At 42.5% G+C, this 21,354-nt stretch overlaps 2 protein-coding genes across 2 annotated transcripts in view; one reads left to right on the top strand and one right to left on the bottom strand.

The window, feature by feature from the left end:
- The window catches only part of COL4A5 (collagen type IV alpha 5 chain), a 76,082-nt gene extending 55,864 nt beyond the window's left edge, over positions 1-20,218 (bottom strand). The window contains exons 1-2 of the mRNA XM_050310390.1: positions 20,123-20,218; positions 1,261-1,320 (exon numbers count right to left, since the gene is read on the bottom strand). Of these exons, the coding sequence (XP_050166347.1) occupies positions 1,261-1,320; positions 20,123-20,215 (153 nt within the window). The 5' untranslated portion in view covers positions 20,216-20,218. The remainder of the gene's footprint in view (positions 1-1,260; positions 1,321-20,122) is intronic.
- Positions 20,219-20,871: 653 nt separating this feature from the next.
- Positions 20,872-21,354, top strand: part of COL4A6 (collagen type IV alpha 6 chain) — a 104,385-nt gene continuing 103,902 nt past the window's right edge. The window contains 2 exon segments of the mRNA XM_050310363.1: positions 20,872-20,952; positions 21,036-21,084. Of these exon segments, the coding sequence (XP_050166320.1) occupies positions 20,939-20,952; positions 21,036-21,084 (63 nt within the window). The 5' untranslated portion in view covers positions 20,872-20,938.

The following is a 21,354-nucleotide window of genomic DNA, read 5'->3' as shown; positions in this document are numbered from 1 at the left end:
AAGTGGTTTGATAAGCCAGGCTCATCAAACTCTGTTATCAGTTCTGTTATCAGTCCTGTTATCAGTCTTTATGAAGACTCCATTGTATCTCAAGCAAACTGTTTACAAGACTAAGAGTGGAATTATTTCTGGCAACCTCTGCCCCTTGCAGTGATCACATCCCTGTGACAACAGCAGTTACAAGAGAACTATTTAACCACAACTTAATTACAACCCCCCACCTGAGGAAAGGCCCGACTCGGGCACGTAGTGAGCTGTGTATCTACAGCGCACTGTAACTAAAAGAGATGCTGGGCACCTCCTGTTTCCTCCGTGGAAACAACTGTAAAACAATAAGGAATTATGGTGACAAACATGAAATACTGCACAGATATACTGAGCTCCAGGAATGAGACTGAAAGTCAAAGCTGCAAAGAAGCAGGAAACCTCAGAGATGTCAGCATGCAACTCTTGGCCTTAGGACACCGTCTGGGCAGATCAACATAGCTTGTTGCACTGAATGAGGCACACAGAGGTGCTTTTTGGGTTGGGGATGGTTTTTATTTTGCTTGATCCAAGGATACATGTCTGGGCATTAACCAGCTGCTTACTTTGGTGGTAGCTATTTGTGTAAGGAAAGCTGTAGCTGAATTTTGTCACCTCCACGGTCCAGCTCACATCTAGACAGCAACAGCAATCATCTTTGCATACAGCTGTACAAATTATGAGGTGAAAACTAGTGCAAGTTCAGAACACATTAGTGAGCATCACTTATGGGATGGCAATGCAAGAAAAGAGGGAAAGCAACCCACACTCACTCTATTTTAAGTTCTCACTGAAGCATTACCAGCATAACTATTATTGTACATTCCACACCTTAGCTTGTCAACACAAAGTAGTTAGTGTAGGCAGGCCTGGGCTGTAAATAGGAATTCTTTCTATTTTACTAAAATTTGGGTCCTTTTTTTTTTCCCTGTCATATAGCTGGAAAGAATTGTACCATCATGCCCTACTCTTGAGAAAATAATATAAAATTCTGTCCAGTGTTGAATGGACCAGTCAGTCTGACTCATTACCTCAGACTGTTAATACAGTTCTGCTCTTTGGTGCGTGACCACACTGCGGTCAAAGAAAAGAAGATATGAGCAAGAAGCAAAAGCTATCACTCAAAAGCTATCAGTTATCTGAAGTCAGCATATGGCTCAGTGGTTTGTGGGCTGGTCTGCTCATAAAAAAAAAAAAAAGGAAAGGAAGGAAAAAAGGCATATTTAGCATATTTACCTTTTCACCTTTTACTCCACTGCAATCACATTTGGACAAAGATGTACATCCATGGCAAGCCTTTAAAGACAAAAGAAATAGAATATGTTTTTAATCAGTATAAGACTATGTGAAGTCTTTAAAACTCTCACAAAAAGTTAGAAAGTTAATCTAAAATGTAAGCCTACAAAGTTTGTCCTTTAGCCATTAAACACGTGTTCAAAGCAGACACAGTTAACTGGAAGTTCAAGCACCTTTGACAACACCTATGCTCGTTTGTAAGTATTTTACAGATAGTTCCTCCAAAATCTTAGACTTTTACACTGATGCTCAAATGTCATCTGCTCTTAGGGCAAGGTACAAACACCTATGGCCAAAGGGGCCAGCAATTCCACAAAACAGGTTGTTCAGCATGTCCCCAACAGAGAAGAGCCCAGTTACGCCTCCAACCAGTAGATGTCAGGTTTTACACAGGACTTTCATCAAGCCTAAAGCTTATGAGCATATTTGTGATAGTTCCTAGAAAATACTACCTAATTCTTCCCTCCACATATAAGTTCATGAGAAAAGACTTTTTTCAGAACTCTAGATTTCATGTAGCTGCATTCAGCCTCCATGACAAGCCAGCTACAATAGTCTCCGGTATAAGGGGACTGACAGCCAGATTTGAAGGGGTCAAACGAAGGGGATATAGTAGCTTGTTCACAGAGAAAAATCAAAGTTAAGTAACTTTTCCATACCACATTTGCTTAGATGATATTCTTCCACCCCCACCCTAACATGGGATGCTCAATGAAGCTCCATGTTGATTTCAGAAATTAAAAAATGTGTTTAAAAAGTGAGACTTCTAGAAAAAAAAAATTTGTAGAAAGTCTTTACAGACCTTTTCAGACCTTTTTATAGTTTTAAAAACCACAAACCACATTAGAAGATAAACCCTGAAGTGTTTCAGGTAGTGTAACTTTTTCTCAGAACAGGTGCAGCATTGTACTAAAAACATAAAGAATATACTTTAAAAGTTTGAAAAGCTGGGCATTTGGGGTCCTCCCCTCCAGTAATCTACAGAGAACATTATGTACAAAGTTTCAATCAAGCATGAAACCAGTCGGTGTGTCAGATCTGAAGTACACCCACACTTCAATTCTAGTCTTCATTATCACAGAAGCATTTAGAGACATGACCCATCACCTACCTGGCATTAGGAATGTCCTGGCTCTTGGCCTAAACACACTACACCGAGCATCAGACTGGAGACACAGAAGTAGCTTAATTCACCTGGAGCTACAAAGACCCAGGATCAGCTAAGCAACTTGCAGCAAGAGGCAGAGCTCTGAGTACAGCAGCAGTGGTACATGACAGGACCAGGCTGTCTCTCCAAATCTTCCATTTGGCTTTTGTAATCGGTTTCTTGATTTTATATAAATGAAACCTCAAAATTCTTAGTTAGCAGGGATTTATTGAGCCATTTCCTAAAGTGAAATTGAACCATTCTAGCCAGTTCAGGTGTTCAAAGATCAGGCTGGACAAAGGCCTGAGTAACCTGGCCTGACCTCATGGCTGCTCTGCTTCGGAACAGGGGTTTTGGTTAGAAGCCCTTCTGATGCTCCCCTTCAATCCAAGTTATCCTGTGAATCTGGTATCTGATTCCTTTTCACTTTTAAAAATGGATTTTTAAAAAAGCAAGTTCCTTGGGAACCAGTTTTAGTATTAATCTTGTTAACAAAGCTTCATTTAAAAGGGATTAACCTTAGTTACATGCAATATTCCCTTGCCTCACAGGACAAGCCTAACACACAGAACTGGCAAGTTACCTGGCTGCCTGTGCCACAGCACTGACTCCCTACTATGAGGACAGAACAGTGAGAGCAACGTGGAAAACCTTTTCTGCCTCCAAGAGGTGTGGGGGGGCAATAAACTAAATCAGTACTCATCAAAACCCACCAAGAGCTGTGGTAGAACACACACACAGGCTAAAGTAACACACACATGGAAAGCATGATCAAGAGCACACACAATAAGGAGGATTTATTCAGACTGTGGAACAGAAAAAAACTCATTTAGTCTTCCTTGCAGCTTCTATAAAATTTTTCTAACAGGAAATTTCTAAGCTTTCAGGTACAAGGGTAAACAGGGTTGGGGTAAACAGGGAGAAAAGGAAGTTGGAAGGGAACACGTTGGTATGAGATGATACTGCCCCTTCACAAAACAAGTTAGATGCACACAGTGCTGTGAAGATGAACTTTCAGACAGTGAAGCTCCAGAGTCTCTGCCCTCTGCTACTGTATCTGTACAGGAAACCCACAGAAAACTACTTTGTTAGTGCTTACACATCTCCAACAGCGATTCTGGCAGCACCAAGACCACATGAAATAGACCCAATTCATAACACAAATGAAATGGTGAGATAATTTGGCATGGAAGGAATCACTCAAAGCAGGGCAACTTAGGGCAGGTTCTACAGGTGCTTGCCCAGTTGCACATTGAGTAATTACAGTGGTGGAGATGCCACAGCCTCTTCAGGCCTTTGATCTGCTGTCTGACTGGTGAAGCTGCTCCTCCACAAACCATCCCACCAGAATTCCCTATGTTGCAGCTTGTATCCATTAAAACACTTTCCTGTATGGAGTTTTTGAAGAACATGCTGCTCTCCCTTATTCTATTTGCAGTTAAAAACACCCAAGGTGCTTTGATTTAACCAATAGAGGGGTTTTTAAACCCGTGACTATCTTCCAAAGCAATTTATATATTCAGACTGGATTCCTTACGCTCTGAGCAGCCTCTTAACATATACAATTAGCCTGTCTTGAGGAGTCAGGAGCACTCACTGAATCCTTTTTGACAGATGGTTTTGGACATCCAGTTCAGATGCATTACTTGCAGGAAGGAAACACGGTCTTTCCCAGACAAGAGTGAAGGGAAACTAAAAGTCTGTAATCAGAAAACTCTGCAAATACCCAACGATAGTAAATTTTTGGCATAAATCCTGGGAACATTTATTCACCCACAAGCTTATCAAGAAGTACTCCCCCAGCAGAGTCACTTATCTTCCTGTACAAAAGCTGTATTTGGCAGATCGTGTTTTTACTTGCATCAACTTATACCTCCACCAAGGTAAGGGATTTTTAACTAAACAGTTTGAAGCAAAATAGCCTTGAGAATTCATACTGTATCGAGATCAATTTTGCCATTTACAGGTCATATTGCTGTACAGCTTTAAAAAACCCAAAACAACGAACCAAAGCAAAACATGATGGCACAGGAGGAAAAAAAAAAAAAAAAGCTTAATGACCTACTCTAAGTGAAAACTTTCCTCCTGTTTAGACTTTTCAGTAATCTCAAGGTCTTTTTTTTTTTACTTGGCAAAGCAGGCACAAAAATTGTGCTACAGGAGACTGCATAGTGCATAACAAGCCAGTACAAGTTTGAAAGCCACTCAGCAGCCACAGGCTAGAGATTTTTGATGTCACAGGATCAGTTGTGTATCTCATACTGATGCAAAGAGAATCCAGGCACAGCAACACTTCTCCTGCACATGAACAAGAACTTATCTACACCTCAACTGAACAAAGAAAATGGATACAATGACATTTGAAGAGTAGAAAAAGCTACATTAAGAGCAAGATTTAGATAGTTACAAACAGTAAATCACCCTTAGAAACAGCTTAACCATCACTAGTTCTGAAAATTAAGTGACTTTTTGAGTTTTCAGACACAGAAAGTTAAATTACTCCAAACCTCAGGGGGTCTCCAAGTTACACTGGGTGCATCTATTACAAGTTGGGAAACTGAGGAAATCTCCTGCCTTGTATTGGGCAGCCAGAAGCCTTCAGTAGCAGTTCAATTCCTGGCTCTGGCCAGTAGGACACATTGTCTAAGGTGAAAGGGAAGATGATAAAAAGTATTGGATGTAATAGTGAGTTGCAGCTTGATTATCAGGAGCTGGTCACAATCTCCATGTCTATTAAAATCTTTTAGTTTTCAACTACACAAAGATGAACAAGAAATCAAGGCAGCTTTTAAGAGCCAGACTGGAACTGCTCAGATTTGTTTCTTACCATATACCTGTGGCCTCCCCTTCACATACCTGTAAAGATGAACTTGCCATCACTGCCATTTCCTTTGCTGTGACTTTTCCACAGCAAGACACAATCAGAGGCTCTAATTAATCTATTCGAGTTTAGCTAATCCTTTCATTGGATTTTCCTGACAGCTTCTACCCCATTGAATCTGTGTGTGGAGAGCAAGTTCTTTTCATTAGTATATAAAAGGAGGGATGGTATTGGTTTACTGGTCAAAGGATAATTCTTCCAGAACAAGCTCAGTCTTTTGTGTCTTACATGGACTGAAGAAAACTGCTTTCAATGCCACCAAAAGAATGGAGTTTTGTTTGTTTGTTTGTTTTCCAGTGTGAAGGAAAAAAGCACACTCTTGGACGCAGGTTTGTTACAGTCAGCTCAGTGAAGTGAACAGCCTAAGTTATCCTCAGATTTTGTTTGGTTAGAAGTCTGCCTTACACATTAGGCACGTATTCCCCTCCTTTCTCATCAGGTCTAAAGATGTTGGTTAAAAGGCAACTTCAGCATATTCCACTTCCTCCCCACCTCCCAGCTGCCATCCACCACAGCATTGGACTCGATATTTCTAAATACTAACAGGCTGTTCCTCAAGAGAACAGCAACTTGGGACTTTACAACACTGTGAAGGGAAAAAGAGGTGCTTTGCAATTACATACATGCAGCTGCAGGGAAACTTAACAGTTAATTGTGTGCACATAGGGAGGGGTATAAGGGAATTTCTAAACCTCCACACTAGAGTAAGCATCAGTACTTAAATAATGTATTAGTATTTGAACATATGACAGGATTTTAATACTCTTTCCACAGGAAAGATTACAGAGATGGGGAGGGAAGCCAGTCATTCACAAACCCTGACACTTACAAATTAGAAACTGGCAATCAAGAGGAGGTGCAGCTTCTTACAGAAGCACAGTAGGTGACTCAAGAAGGTGCCTTTGCAAACTATCAGAAGAGTAGTTCTGACATGACCCAAGTTGCTTACAACTGACTTCTCAATCCAGAAAGCAAATGACTGGATAAGAGAAAGAAACAAGAAATAGTTGGAATATTTACATATTTGGGCAATTTCTTTATTTTGACATCCACCTTCTGTATAATTTTATCATGAACTCAAAATTTCCTGTTTGATAACCCCTCCCATTTCTAGAAGAGCACAGAGACATTACTGAACCTCCCCAGCAATGCAGTTTGTACTAACAGACCACTTGCTTTTCCTGACAGCTCCATTCTGATGGCAGCAAGAGGTCAAGGAAGCATCAAAAAACTGATTGTGTTCAGCCACTGATTTTAAATGCTGGTGTGGCCTGCAATGCATTAAGACCCCCTCAGAGACTTAAATGACCACTAAGCTTCAGCATGCAACATCTGTGGGGATTAACATGCACACACCAGCTTCATAAACAGATGTCCTGAAGGAAACCAGACAGTTATTTGACATCACAACATTGTAAGCTGCTTCATCAGGTGAGAATAGTTCCTTCTAGCAGGGAAAAGATGCACAGGAATCACTGAAATAAATTCTGCCCAAAACAAAGTCGGCCAGAATTTGAAAGCAAATTTAAAACTGCAACAGCCTCTGATGACAGGAGCATAAATGAACTGTGGAACAATATTTCACAGCTTGGGAGAAAGGAGCCAAGACCAAACAGCAAAGGCTAGAAAAAAATGTTAATATGCACTCAAGTCACAGTATGCAGCAATTGCTGTTTGTGCCCTGTATTTGCATCTTCCCATACTTTTCTCTAATGACTTCACTAGGATTTATTTGCATACTTATAATGAAGCCTTTTGATAGTATGGTTTTACTGAGACCCCCATTCACTAGAACGGTCAAAGGAAGAACCAGCCATAAAACCCATTCAAAAGCAATTCATCTTTGAGGGTTTCCATGCAGCACACAGTCCTTCGCCCCTAACAATTCCTGAACTTCCAACTTGCCATTCCATCCCACCTCCTTTTTCACAGATACAAGTAACAGAAGCACTTGTGATGTGGTTACAAGCCTTTCCACTACCTGCAGCAGGTTTAACTGCATAGCTACTCAGGCAATGAATTGCTGTGATTCAAAGATGATATCTCAGTTCGAGGATGGACACATAGGAGCTTTATGTTTTCCTTTCCTTCCAAGGGTTATAAAAAGCTAATAGAGAGAGTACGTGCTTCTAATACTTTTAAGGTTACCAAGAGCCTCAGGTCTCTCCCTTCAGTATTTACTGGCACAACGTGACCAGCTACTCCTGTCAGCAAGCTGATCAGGTAATGAAGGTAACACAGCACTACTTTCTTTGGAGAGCAAAGGAAAAGAAGTTCTAGCACGTTATGCATCAGCCCCACCAGGTTTGTACTGCCAAGGGGGAAGGCGGAGAGGCATTGCCAGGTTTTTGAACTCTTCCAGTCCAGAAAAAAGATCAAACACAACTTCAAAATTCACCAAGTCCGTCTCTAGACCACATATTTGGTAAAATAAACTTATACCTTGGAATTCCTACAATAGCTACCTTTACTGAAATATATGCAACTTTACTGCCGAGAAGCAGTTGAACAATATTTTGTAGTTCACAAAACTGTGGAAAGTGCTGATTCCCAAGCTGCTCTGGTTCATGATTTAAGGATGGCAGAAGAGAATGTTCATGGTAGAGACTGCAAATGCCTGTTGGACAACTGTGCAAGATATGTTCCTAGAATAAAGCTGATATACAGCAGACAAATCCTGCAGCTCACAGTTATTCGAGCTGTTATAGGAGTTGCCTAAATGTTACTAACATCACCTTCCTCATTCAGGTATGACAGCTTAGCAATCAGGAGCATAACTTTAACATCAGAAAAAAAAGGAGCATAAATATTGGATAATTCCATCAATATAAAGACTGATTGTGCTGTTAGAAATTCCCTCTGATTAAAGTCAGTAAATTCAGCACATAGAAAGGCACCAGTTACAAATGCCTTTGCTGTAGGAGGATGAAGGCACTACCCTTTCTCATGCAAAAGTCACAAACTCAATTATTCATACCTCTATTTGTAATGGAAATTAAATTCAGTCTTTCAGTTCCAGTCAGACAAAGATTAAGCTTTATTTTGGTGGTGGTCCTGAAGAATATCCTCATATTTATTAGCTTGCCAAGATCTGTGTAACGAAACACCTGCACAGTCATCTAGCTAAGGATTTACTACTCATCCAGGTCAAAGATTTCACCATTTATCTTTGGCCACTCAAGTTTCCTTTCACTTGCCTGGACAGAAATATAACCAACAAACAAAAGGTTTCATGGGGATTTGACAAGCTGCTATTGTGAGTTCTAATTATGATTTCACATATTTGCTCTTTAGGCTTTAACAGGAGTACAAATCTGCAGATAACAATTTATTACTCAAACACCTGTGTGAAGTCACCTATGGCAGCAAAGCCATCCCAGCTCTATAATCCAAATGGCCAACCTTTTCTCACTGAGGTACTGTATTTATGAGCAGTAACATTGCTAAAGCAATGAATCTGAATTAAAAGACTACTACGTGCCCTTTTAAGGAATTGTTTCCCTCATTCTACCTAAAGACGCAAAGAGAATAAATTTTATAGTGTAAAATGTAAGAGTCAAAACATGCTTGCAGAAGTTCTTGACCAACTTTTTTTTTTCTTGTTAAGTAAGGGAACTTCTGACATGTAATTTCATCTGTTGCACCTTGAGGCACCATCTTTCTTTGAAGTCTGCACAATACGAGACCTGCTCAGACCTGCAGAGGAAGCTCTTAGCTGTAGTAGCCACAGTTGTGGTCACTGTGAATGAGAACACAAGAGGCAGGTCAAAAACAGGTTCTTAAACACCTGATGAATAAACAGTCCTTTTTTCTCTTAAGGGGTAGCACTAGGTATTGTTATTTAGATACCTGAAGAACAAATATTGGAGTAATACCATGAAACATAACTGTAAGAGACCCACCAGACTAGTTACTGTACCCTAAATGACTGCTCTGCTTATATGGAAAGTTTATTAAATAATAAATTTTCTCTCAGAATACAGTTACCATGATTTTATTGGAATGAAAGGGCTACCTAAAAAGCCCCAAAATTATAAGCAAGAAAACCTTGGTATGACTACCTTCAGAATATGCAAAAATTGAAACAACAGGCTGGTGTTATAAGACAGTGTAGTGTATTTTACTGGGCAAGACATAAAGAAAGTAAAATAATCATATCAACTCCACTGCCCTTCTCACAAGCATTTCAAAGCTAAAATCGAAGAGACCTGAGAAGCCAAGTACTTCTGTCCTAATGAACACGGATTTCCAAACAGCTCCACATCAGGCTGTATGAATTGCCAAAAAATCTCCTTTAATAGCAACTCAGGTTAAGTATTACCTTTATGCTGCCATCCAGAGGCAGCACCTTACAAAGCTTCTGTGTTTAGATTTGGCAAGTACACCTCTTGGTAAACAGTGCAACAACAAGCAAAGAGCACTAAACCAGAATGTAAACTACCAGGTGGTCTTCTCAGCCCACTTCATCTCCAAGTTAATGAACTGACAGATGCCAAACACCACATTTCCCTTGTCAGCCAGCAATGCAACACCTGCATCAATCTCTAAATATACAGTGTAAACAGAGAAACATCCTAAACAAAGTAATTCTTTTCAGTTTCGGAATGGGAGGCTTTGGGGATGGACAAATTTCACAAGCACCTCTGTAGGCAGTCTACACTGCTGCTCATTTCAGTTCAAAACACTGAATTCTGAGTGCAAGCTGTCCTTAATTTTTATACAGGTCATAAGCAAACTCCTTAAGCATATACACAGCAAATGGGAGGAAAGGTTAGTTTTAGGCATGGCCCCATCTTTGCCTGTCCAGCTGCACGTCCCTGCCACTAACACTGGCCCTGAGACACCAGCATGGAGCACCTGGCAGGCAGGCAGTGGCAGGGCACAGAAAGCCACTTGGCTTTTCAGGAAGTCTCAGTTTTATTTTACACACAAGTCTCTAATCACCAGCCTCTTGGGGCTTCCTAATTTCTTCCAGCTGCAAATAAGAAGTGCCATATGGTACTCATTACAGGTTAAGATTTACTAGTCATTTAGGACCTTTCCCATGTGACAGGTGTTAGATGTTGCCACTTTCTATAACCATGTCCAAATGTAACACAAACCTAGACCAAACTGTCAGGCTTGTAAGTCTCAGGTATGTTTGCAAGCCAAGTATTATACTGTCATAACACCAGTCATTGTGGCACTCCATTTATAGTCCATGCCTGGTTAAGCAAATGGAATAAAGTCACGGGCTCCAGACTAATTCCCCAGAAAATGTCCTGTTCCTCACCTTCATCTATGGATGCATCTAAAATGCAACAGAGGAAGCTTCATATCCAGAGTCCTGTTAATGGATGTCAATCATTTGTCACTGACATCTGCACCTTCAAGTGTCAAAAGCATGAAGCAGACCACACAAGAACATAAAACCCACTTCTTCCTTGGAGACAGGAGAGGCAAAATAAAACAGCATTTCAGATTAATCTAACCCCACTATGGTCTATCTTGAAACTACTGAAAGCACTGAATTAATACCAAAGATTAAGCAAGTACACATACTAAAGAGAATAGAGGCTGTGCAGAGTGATATTGCATTGAGATGTTATCTGTAGAAGTACACACCCTCTTAACTGCCAGAACAAGACCTAACTCACTTTAAGGCTTGGTGGGTGTCTGGGGGATTTTTTGTGGTGGAGGTGATTATCAACTCCATTCTCCTTCAGTTCTTGGACCAAGTATCATAGCTTCAAGGTTCTTCCAGCTAAAGCTGTTTTATCATTTGTTTATGCCCGTGGCAGCAGCACACTCTGTGTGTGCACTTTAACACCTAAAGAGAGCACTATGGGCAGCACTTTCTCTGTACCACTCCGTGCTAACAAAGAGCTGCTCTCCAGCCTCAGGTAACCAAAGCTGAAAAAGTAAGTGGCACTGAAGAGAGCCAAGTTAAACAAGGAAGCAACGGAGACAAAGCAGTTGTCCTACCACTGGAAGTCAGAGGCACTTGAAAATGATGCAGCATCAGGGCCTAATGATTGGGAAGCCCTTTTCTTCTATTTTATTTCTTTTAAAACACTGGAAGACAGCTGCAGGCTAATGCTAATAGAATATTCTATCTAGCACATACAGCTCGTGGAATTACATACTCAAACTTGATTAGAAGAAATAGATTTCACTTCCTTACACCAGAGAAATGACATCTAGAGGCAATACACTACCTTATCCTGAGAATCCTTACATTTGGATTGCACTGATCATCACTAAACAGAAAGCATGCCCTGGAAATAAGGTCACACTTCTCAGAGACTTATCACATGAAAAAATTTTTGAATCCATGCAGAGAACTAGCTAAAAGGACCATAGACTAGATCTTGACATAAAGCATTGAAAATTCAACAGATTTTTTAAGAGTTAACATTACATCAATAATGGCAAAATAAATCTGATCAGTGCTAGAGAGAAGGGGTGCAGAATGACAGGAAAGACCCTTTTATTTTTATTTCTAAGGGAAACAAAAGGGAGGAAGTCTTCAGGAGTAGCATTAAGCTTCTCCTTACTTTGATACACGTAAATTTAGTTTTTGCTTTCTTCAGCTATTGATTTTATTCCCAGTTTCCTCTGGAGGTTACTCAATAGCAAGTTAACAATATCTAACCTAAAGTATCTCGTTATGGTGATTCTCTGACCAGGTCCCAGGGTGTCAGTGAGCTGCCTTCCTTGCAACATCACACTAAAACACTGTCAGTTTAAAAGAGTGGGAGTAGGCAGTGAGAGAGCACACGTGGTTCCAACACCCCAGCACAATAATTAAAGTGAGCAGATCCATTCATAAGAAATAGCTCTCAAGTATCATTAAAACTAGAGATGCAGCCTCAAGCTTGGCAGGAGTAAGAAACAGCCCCTGGCATTTGTACACATTCCAAAACAGAAAAGTCACTTTCTCTAAGGGAAAGTATTCCCTGAGGCACCCTGTTTTAGGGAATACACCAACTCCCACAAGTGCTATTCAGAGCTGAACATATGCCAAGAAGATAACCTGCTTCAAGTTTGTGACGTATGCTCTGCATCCTGCAGTAACCAGCAGGTTAATTACAAGCACTCAATATGGAGCCTTTCCACTAAGTTTTAACATTATTCCTACAGTAAGCAAGGTTTGGAAGAGAAGATACTGTTTCAATGTCCTTTTAGTCTGTAACTATCAGAACAAACAGAGAAATTCCGAGACAGCTCTGCTTTGAGCAAGAGGTCACCTAATCTGGACTCCAGCACAGAAGGATTATACTCACAGCCCAAGTTTCACTATGATTCTACAATACATTACAAGCTTGCAGTACTAGTACTTTTAAATTTTATCTACATCTAAGTAAAAATATTCAGAGTGTTAAATCCAACAATGGTTTTGTGCTGGGTTAACCTTGGCTGGATGCCAGGTGCCCACTAAGTCTCTCAGCAATTGTGGTCACAGGCAATACAAACTCGACTTAGGGAAATAATTTTTATTGCCAATCAAAAGTCAAACTAGAGTAATAAGAAATAAAACCCACACCTTCAAAGCCCTTGCCCCCTGCCTCACTTCTTCCCAGGCTTAACTTCACTCCCAGTTTCTCGATCTCCTATCCCCCAGCAGCACTGGAAGTTAAACTACCAAAACCAAACACACTCAAGCCTTGCAATTTTTCATCCTCTCTGGGTTTTCTCCTTGTTGTTTTAAATATTTAATGACTTAAGAATTAAAAGGCAAGTAATGGTTTTGCAGAAATCTCAAAGTTTCTCCTCATAGCTGCCCATCCTGTGACTAGATGAAAAGAGAGAGCAAAATCAAATATAAATTCTCAGTTTTCAGTGCAGTGAAGAAGCCTCCTTTTCCTTCTGAATTTGCCTTTAAGGTTGAACATACAAGAGAAGCACTCAAACTAATTCAGAATAAGTATTTTCTACAATTAATTTACATTCTCTGAATGACAGCTAGAAATTACTCTGCCTTTCAGAAACAATGGCTTCTGCTGTCTTTCTGTGTAACAGGTTGGTTCAAAGTAAGCTGACTCGAGAAAAATCACTGCCTCATAGAAAGGATTATTTTTAAAAGGTTTTTAAACTGAGTTCATAAGCTCCTTCACCCAAACACTGCTTTGCAGTGGCATTTCTTGTCAGGAAATCAAATTTTCTGGGAGCTGAAGGCTTGTCTAGCCTTGCCTGCAAGTCACGTTAGTTTCCATTGCTTTAAGTAAAGCAATTTAATTGTGGGTTTTAATAATTGCTACTTTAATTCAAGGTGTAGAAAGAGTGCAGTTCATTGCCCAGGGTGGTCATTTTATTTCTGTCTATTGGACCCCTGTGGGATTTAAGTACATGAAGGGAAAGGTTTGCTTTTGAAGAATCAATGCTGTATTTAACAGACAGACTGATGCTAGATAGGAATACATCGACAACTTCTGAAAAAACAATTTCTTAATGAAGGAAGATTAGCCTTCATTGCCTACAAGGTGAAGTACAAAATATCAAATACAATTGTTGAATTAAACATTGCTTAAGCTTGACAGCTTTATGTAGTTTATAACTAATGCTTGTTATATTTTCACCCACAGTGCAGGAGTTGAAGTGAACAGGAACCAGAATAGACAGAAATAAAATTAACTATTCTCAATATACTGCAATATTCCAAACATCTTGCTTATGACTTGAAACATTCCAAATCCATCACTATTACAAGGCCTCAGTACAATTTCTCTAAGTACAAATGTTTCAGGTTCCTTCACTTTAGCACTGTGGTTGTCAAATAAAGCCAAATTTTATGTTTCGCATAATAAAGTTCTGACTTTTGTCTAGCCCAGTAACCACATAAAAAGACAGTCAAGCTGGAAATTAAGGTAGAAAGGAAAGTCTGCATAGCTCTACTTCATTTTCTCCACAAAAGTACCAAAAAGATATTGTAACATCTGTCACAGCAGCAGTTCCTAAAACACGCTGAGCTGAAGGGCCTCTATGAAGCTTCGTCTTTCTCCTGGATGGCTCAGGAGTCTCAATCTCTTAAATGAAGCCATTCCCCCCCAGCTCTGCTGATTATTTGCCACAGCTCTCAAGTGAGTCTGTGCAGCAAATGGACCAGCCAAACCTCTATTTCTTCTACCAGAGCCAATAAGGAGATCTTATCTACCAGAACTACATCTCCAAATACAACACCAGGAGGTGAGAGACGCAACTACTACAGCAGAGAAAGATGTCAAGAGATTAAAGCCTTAATTTCATTCCAGTGAAGCATTTTAACACAAACCAAGGATTTCCTCCATGATCACTGTTCCTTCTGGAGAAGGGGTGTCTACCACAAGCATAGACCTCAGCTGCAACCAAGGATTGCACAAGTCAGGTTTCTAAAAGCATCTAAACTCTTCAGGAAGCAGCAATAAATAAACAGCATAAATACCTCTCTTTTTCCAGTGGTGTGGTTTAAAACTAAGATTCCCCTTGCTAACAACTAAAGGCAGTCCTATAAAAAACACACTTTACAACATGTTTAATATATTTCAGCAGAAAGTCCTGACAGACACATGCTGGCAAAAGGATTTATTAGCCTGTTTTTAGCCAGGGAAGTGAAGAGACCTTTGCTTCCCTTGGGGAAAATTAACAGGGGAGAAAGGAGGGTTTCAGCAGAGCTGCAGTAGCAAAGCTTATCTTGTATACACTGGAGTCACGTTAGACTAGAGTAGGACAGTTCTGCAGGTCCAGCTGTGCCTCAGTAAAAGGAATAGTTTTGGAGATGATAATGTAGAACCAAAAGTAAAATTGCCAAATGCATTGCACAGAGATGCCTTTTACAGTGCTAGGAGAGTGAAGAGATTGAAATTCAACTCTGACATTTTAATTCTCTGTAGAGATTAGGTAAAAGAAACAAAATACAGTTGAGAGACTAAACTATTTTCCTTCCCCTCCAAATTGGAGGAGACAAAGAAATCCAACAGCAAAGCTGCAAATAACCAAGAGCCTTCAAGTGATCTGAAATCCATAGCTGTAAAGCTCCTTTCTTCCTGACTTGTAATACACACTCTTCAAGTAAAAAAAAAAAAAATCAAAATAAAATCATTGTCTATATTGCCACTACAATTTATTTTGTTATAATGGAACAAAAGAGAAATAATACACATAGAAACACACACTGCATAACCACCCTCCACAAGAAGGGATTACAAAATTAAAATTCTGAATGCTGCTGCTCTGACAGCTTAAGAGTTTAAGCCAAAATGTAAAATCTGTGATATAGCTTTGCAATTATCTAATTGCTCTTTATCCATCTCTCTTAAAATTAAGATCACATCCCCCAGTTCTTGCTTTTTGCAGCCTCTGACAAGTTCTCCACGAAAGACTTAAGCTCTGTAAGAAAGACTCAGTCAATTGTAAAGCAATTCTTTTTTTTAAATAAGCTCTAGATTTCTTTTTCTAGCAGGACCCTTTCCTGTTCAGCTCAGCTATGTTTATTCTGATGACAATTTCACATTACACTGAAGCTTTTCCTCCACACACCAAACAGCTACACAAGCAGGATGCTCAGCACACCACCTTTTTCAGAAGCTGCACTCTACCAGTGATATTAAAAAGGGTTTAACTGCATAGCAAACCCTTCCCAGGAGGGTAAAGGATAAAGGATTCTGCCTAAAGTGTCTTCTCTCAAAGCTCTTTGTCTGGTATCACCACTGGCAGAGGCTGCTCTCCATTCAGGGCACTTGTGCAACACCATTCCTAGAACATGGAATTGTTATCTGGGTATCTTGTTCTGTGGTGATATCAGCAGAGAGTTTACACAACTGATACAACTGGAGGAGGAAGCACCTTAATCTCAGTGAATGAAAGGTCAAAAATACACAGTGCATCTTCACTGTATGTGTGGAGAAGACACCTCACTTTGCCCCAGACTGAAAACACGCACATTAGATTTGCTGGGTTGTTATTGATGTTTTCAGTTGTTTTGTAATACAGAAAAGTTTTCACATGTTCTAATAAACCCAACAGCAGTTAACTGCATTACAGTGTCATTGCTTATTCACGGTAGAAAAAAAAAATCATGATAAGAATTTACATTTACTGTTAAATAAATTAAATGACACTTTGTCCTAGGCAAATTTCTTTTGAAAAAGGTAACTAAGAATTGCTCTCAGTGAACAGATTTATTCATTCATTCGGGAAAATGAAAGCCTAGGAAGTTCCACTGAAATATCAACATTTCCATCATGTGGAAAAAATGACTAAAATACATAAAGATTTTGTATGCATAGCTGCAAATGATTCTGTTATGGCCCAAATAGCTCTTATATTCTGTTTCATACAGATTCCCTGGATTTGTTTGTATTATATTTTGCCAGAACACAACTCAAGATATGGAATTCTTACTATATGTCTTTAACTAAGAGCCATGAAAGGTCAAAAATCAAAACACATGACAAATGGCAAGTTGGAAGCGGAAGGGCTTGAGCCTTGATGTTATAAAACTAAGTCTTGTGCATGACTAATCAAGACACATCCACGGAATTTCAAGATGAAATACTTTCTGAATCCTAAAAGCCAGCATCCATTTCTTTCTGCTTTTACAAACCTAGCTTTTGTAACTAGGAGCCCCTGCCAGTTATGAAATGGAAAATAATGACAACTACCACAATAAAATAGTTAGGACAAACAAGAGAAACACAGCTGACCAACAAATTGACTATTAATCGTGCACTTTGTCATTAATGACATGGTAGCACATATTTATATATATGGTAACTTGAAAGGAAAAAAGATCTCAACTAAACCTAGAGAACTTTCACACATAATACATTACTGCCTTAAACACAAATAACAGCCACGTTGCCAGCCTGCCTTACCATATTTGACCAACTGTTTTCAGCCCTATACTTCTAGTCAGATTGGAGTTATAATGGAAGGCAAAGGAAAAAGACATTGCTGAAACTATTTAATTTTTAGTAACTTCTGGGCTGACAAAGTCTATTCACTCATTAAAAATCTAGGCCTTTACTATGAGGGAAACTTTTTCTCAGTATAAATCAATAGACAGTCACTAATTTCAAGGGGGTTTCACAGATAGCTCAATTCAAGAATCTAGCCCATTTATGTTCTTTAATTAAAATGATTTCCCAGTCACAACTTGCAGTCACTTTTTCTATAACACACTGCAAGTGTAAACCTGTCAGAAGAAGGGAAAAAAAAAATTTGCTTATAAAAGAGCTAGTTAGCTCATATACATATATGCAGATTTATATTAAAACCAGCAGGGCACTTAAGCTAAAATATTGTCTAACATACATAAGCACTCATATCTTTTGCTGAAAGCATAAAACAAATAAGTATTTTTTAATAGTCTAGCTTGAAATCAGTTCATGCACTGATGACACCATCTTCCAATTCATTCATTCTCTCACTCTTAAGTAAAACCATTCTCAGACTCCCAATCACTGTAACACTGTTCATCAGTAGTTACTCTTCATTCTACACTGAGTCTGCACAAGAGTGCATAGCATGATCCATACACTACTCACCAAGTGTAGACTGCGGGCTATGAAAACCCAGCAATAAAATCAGAACAATGAAATCCATCCCTACTTGAGTATGAAATGCAGGGGTGTTTTTAATAATTAGGATTTCCCTATGAAGTGCACACTGCCAAATGAGTCTCAGCTATATTCTTTGTCACCGATCACAGCCACACACACTATTACAAATTAGCTGGAGCAAAGAATGTACAACTTTTTTATTTGAAATTTTTTTTTAAAAATGTTGAATAACAATTTCAGATATTATCTGAATAAGGATACCAGATTGACTTGAATTCATCACACCAAATTTATCCTGCTGGGGGGAGGATTCCAACAAAAGATCCCAAAACAAAATTCACAGAAGAGACAGTGTGTATGAATAATACTGAAGAGACAGTGTGTATGAATAATACTGCTAGAGCGTTTAGTCAACCCTTTCTGACAATGGGAGGAATAAACTGCTGATCCTCTTTAATAGGGATCAGCATCATTTAGTGTTATCACAGGAAATTCAATGACATCAGAACACCAAAGTGTGGAGAAAACCATCAGACCCTTACCACAAAAGGCCAGTGGGATTCATGTAGGTTGGAACAGAGGCATTTCTCTCTTTCCCCACCCCCACCAGCCCTTGGGTCTTCAGTTAATCTTATCTCACTGTAAATCCTAAAAGAGAGGCTAAAAGAGCACAAGGTGGTGTTAAGAACCAGAAATTCCACAATTGTTTTTGCTTTCTTCATTCCTTCCAAGGTAGGGGACTGCCTACAGGGTCACCACAGTCCTGTTCCCAGACCCCACAGGCTCCCACCAACCACACACATGGAACTGTGCCTGGATGCCTTCCTGAAGAAAGGAAGGGGCCACATTTCTGCACACAAACCTCCCCATCTTCAAACCCCACCTGCTAAACCAGTGAAGTCCTGTAGGTGGGACTGCCTGGGTCCTGCTTTGGGTTGGGAGTTAAGGCAGCCTGGGGTGAGGTGGTGCTGAGCAGAGCAGCAGAACTGGTGTCACAGACAATGTGGAGACAAGCAGTTCCCTGTATCAGTAAGCTCTGGTGGCACACTGGTATCACTTCCATTTGGGTTCCCACCTGGGCATGGTAAGAAGGAGGGGTAGAAGAGGAAGGAAGTATATTATGGCTGGTCTTTGCTTTTTCAGAGGGCAGATGAAAGGTCTACAAAGTTTCACTGTAAAGGAATGCACTTCAAAGGAGAGTTCAAGACAAATAAGATTTTGTCAGCTCTAACTACAAAATGAAAGGGGGAGTCACAGAAATGTACTCTATACTTATTACTGTAACATATTATGACTTTTTTTCTAGAGAGTAATCCTAAAGAGCAGCAATCTAGACTCATTCTCCTTTCCAAGTAAACTTAAAAAAAAAAAAATCAAGAAGAGAAAGGGATTGTAAAAGCCTGAAATTAACCCATATTAGTGTAAGACTTTTAGTGAAATACAGCCTTTTTAGTTAACTTTCCTACTTGTTAACAGCTAGAGGTCTTCGTCAAATACTTCAAAACCTGAAGCCAGGGATCACCTCTCCCACCTCTCAGTTTCAAGGCCCTGCCACTCTAGGGAACCTGGGACAGCATCCCTCTCTCCAAGACAGAGATGAAAACTCTCCTCCAGGCCATTTACTGGGAGCTCCCTACTACAGTGCACACAACTGCCATCTCCGTTAGCTCCTCACCTTGGGTTTTAAGAAAGCAGAAATACAACCCTCGAGAGAACCAAGCCCCAGCCTGAGGCACAGTCCTCCGGCAAGCCATGCCCACATGCCTCCAACCCCCTACCACGTCCAGGTGCGACTCGGGGCGGCAGGTGATGGTTCAGTGGAAAGAGCTCAGACACCTCTTCACAGAGGTCCTTCGGGGAGGGGGAAAGGCAAGGGGGAATCATTCCTCCTTTGTCCCGGAGGAGGAGCGGGTTCGGAACCCGCACAAAGCTCACCCGGGCTCTCCCGTTCCCCACTCCCGCTCGCTCTCCTGCCTCCCCACAGCCTCCGACGGCCCCGGCCGTGCGGGTCCCGCGCAGCGCCGGCCCGACGGCACCGCGGGGCTTTGTGCGGGAGGGGCCGCACGGCAGCCCCGGCACCTGCGGGAGCCCAGAGACCCTCCCGCCGCCGACCCCCGCCCGCCTCAGGGTTCGTGTCAGGGGGAGCCCACCCTCGGCCGCCCTCGAGGCTCCGAAGCTCCCCCCGGGGCTCCGCGCGGCGGCCGCGCCCGGCAGGGACAGCACCCGCGGAGAACAAGGAGGGCGCCCCGCACTCACCGCCGCCGCCACCTCCCGCGGCCCCCAGCACCCCAGCAGCACCAGCACCAGGCAGCCGGCGGCCAGGCTGCAGCTCCGCCACCGCGGCTCCATCCCGCCCGCTCAGGAGCTCCGGGGCCGGCCCTGCGGCGCGGGCATAGCCCGGCGGGGCAGCGCGGCTCCTGCAGGCGGCTCCCGCCGGCCGCCCCGATGGCAGCGCCCGCCCCTCTGCCGCACTCGCCGGCTTCTGCCGGCTCAAGTGCTCCCGGGACTACAGTATTCCTCCGCTCCGGGGGCGGGTGGGAGGTGTGGGGTGAGGTGCCGCTCCGCTCCGAGGGGGCCGCGATCCCCCCAACGCCGCCCTGCCCCCGGGCGCCGCGGTTTTGTCGGCTCCAAGGGCGGGCGCCGCCTCTCCCCGCCCCGCACCTCCACCGGGCGGGCAGCTGGACCCCGGACTACTTTCTGCAGCGGAAGCTGCTCTGTGCGCGTGTGAGGGTAGGGGGAGTTGTTGGCAGTGCCGGGTCGCCCCTCCGGAGGGGCGGGCGGCGGGCGCGGGGCTCGCCCGGGTTCGGTCCCGGCCCACCCGGCCCCGCTCAGGTGCGACGCCTCGGCGAGCACCGCGCGAACTTCCTGCCCGGGCACGCTGCGAGCGCCTGGCGGGGCTGCGGAGCCGCGGGAGGCGAGCGGTGACCGAGCCCGGGCAGCTCCAGCCCGGCCGCTCCTCCGGGGCCGGGCACCCTCGGTGCGCCGCCGGGAAGGAGCCGCACCGTGCCTTGCCCGCCCCGAGGGACGGCGGACCCTGCTCTTCCTCGGCCGTGCCCGCGGGCTGCCCGGGCCATGGGGCGCGCAGGGTGAGTGCCGAGCGGGGCCCCCCCGCTCCCCGCGGAGCCCTCGCTCCCCGCCGTGACTCTCTGTCCCTTTTGCCTCCCCGCAGGGCGCTGGTGCTGCTGCTCCTCTGGCTGGGCGCGGAGCTGGCGAGTGCGGTAAGTGCGTGCAGGTCCAGCGCTCGCTGGAGGTGAACGTGCCCACCCTTCTAACCTGTCGGGGTTCGGGCATCCTTCGGCCAGAGAACAGACACCTCCCTGCCCCCCTCGGAAAGATGCGCGGGTTTGTTTTTTTGTAATTGCTGGACACCTGTGCTCCGAAGTTCCTTTGTGTCTTTCGTCGGCTCGACTTTGACTACTTTTTGAAAAGTACGCTGTGGTGAAAGACCATCTGTGTGCCGTGTAACAGCCTTCAGTGTCTGAAAGCGT

The sequence above is a fragment of the Myiozetetes cayanensis genome, unplaced genomic scaffold (assembly GCF_022539395.1).
Source record: "Myiozetetes cayanensis isolate MyiCay16 unplaced genomic scaffold, myiCay2020 scf15, whole genome shotgun sequence".
Taxonomy (NCBI): Eukaryota; Metazoa; Chordata; class Aves; order Passeriformes; family Tyrannidae; genus Myiozetetes; species Myiozetetes cayanensis.
The sequence above is the reverse complement of the archived record's forward strand: the minus strand, read 5'-3'. Positions and strand labels throughout refer to the sequence as shown.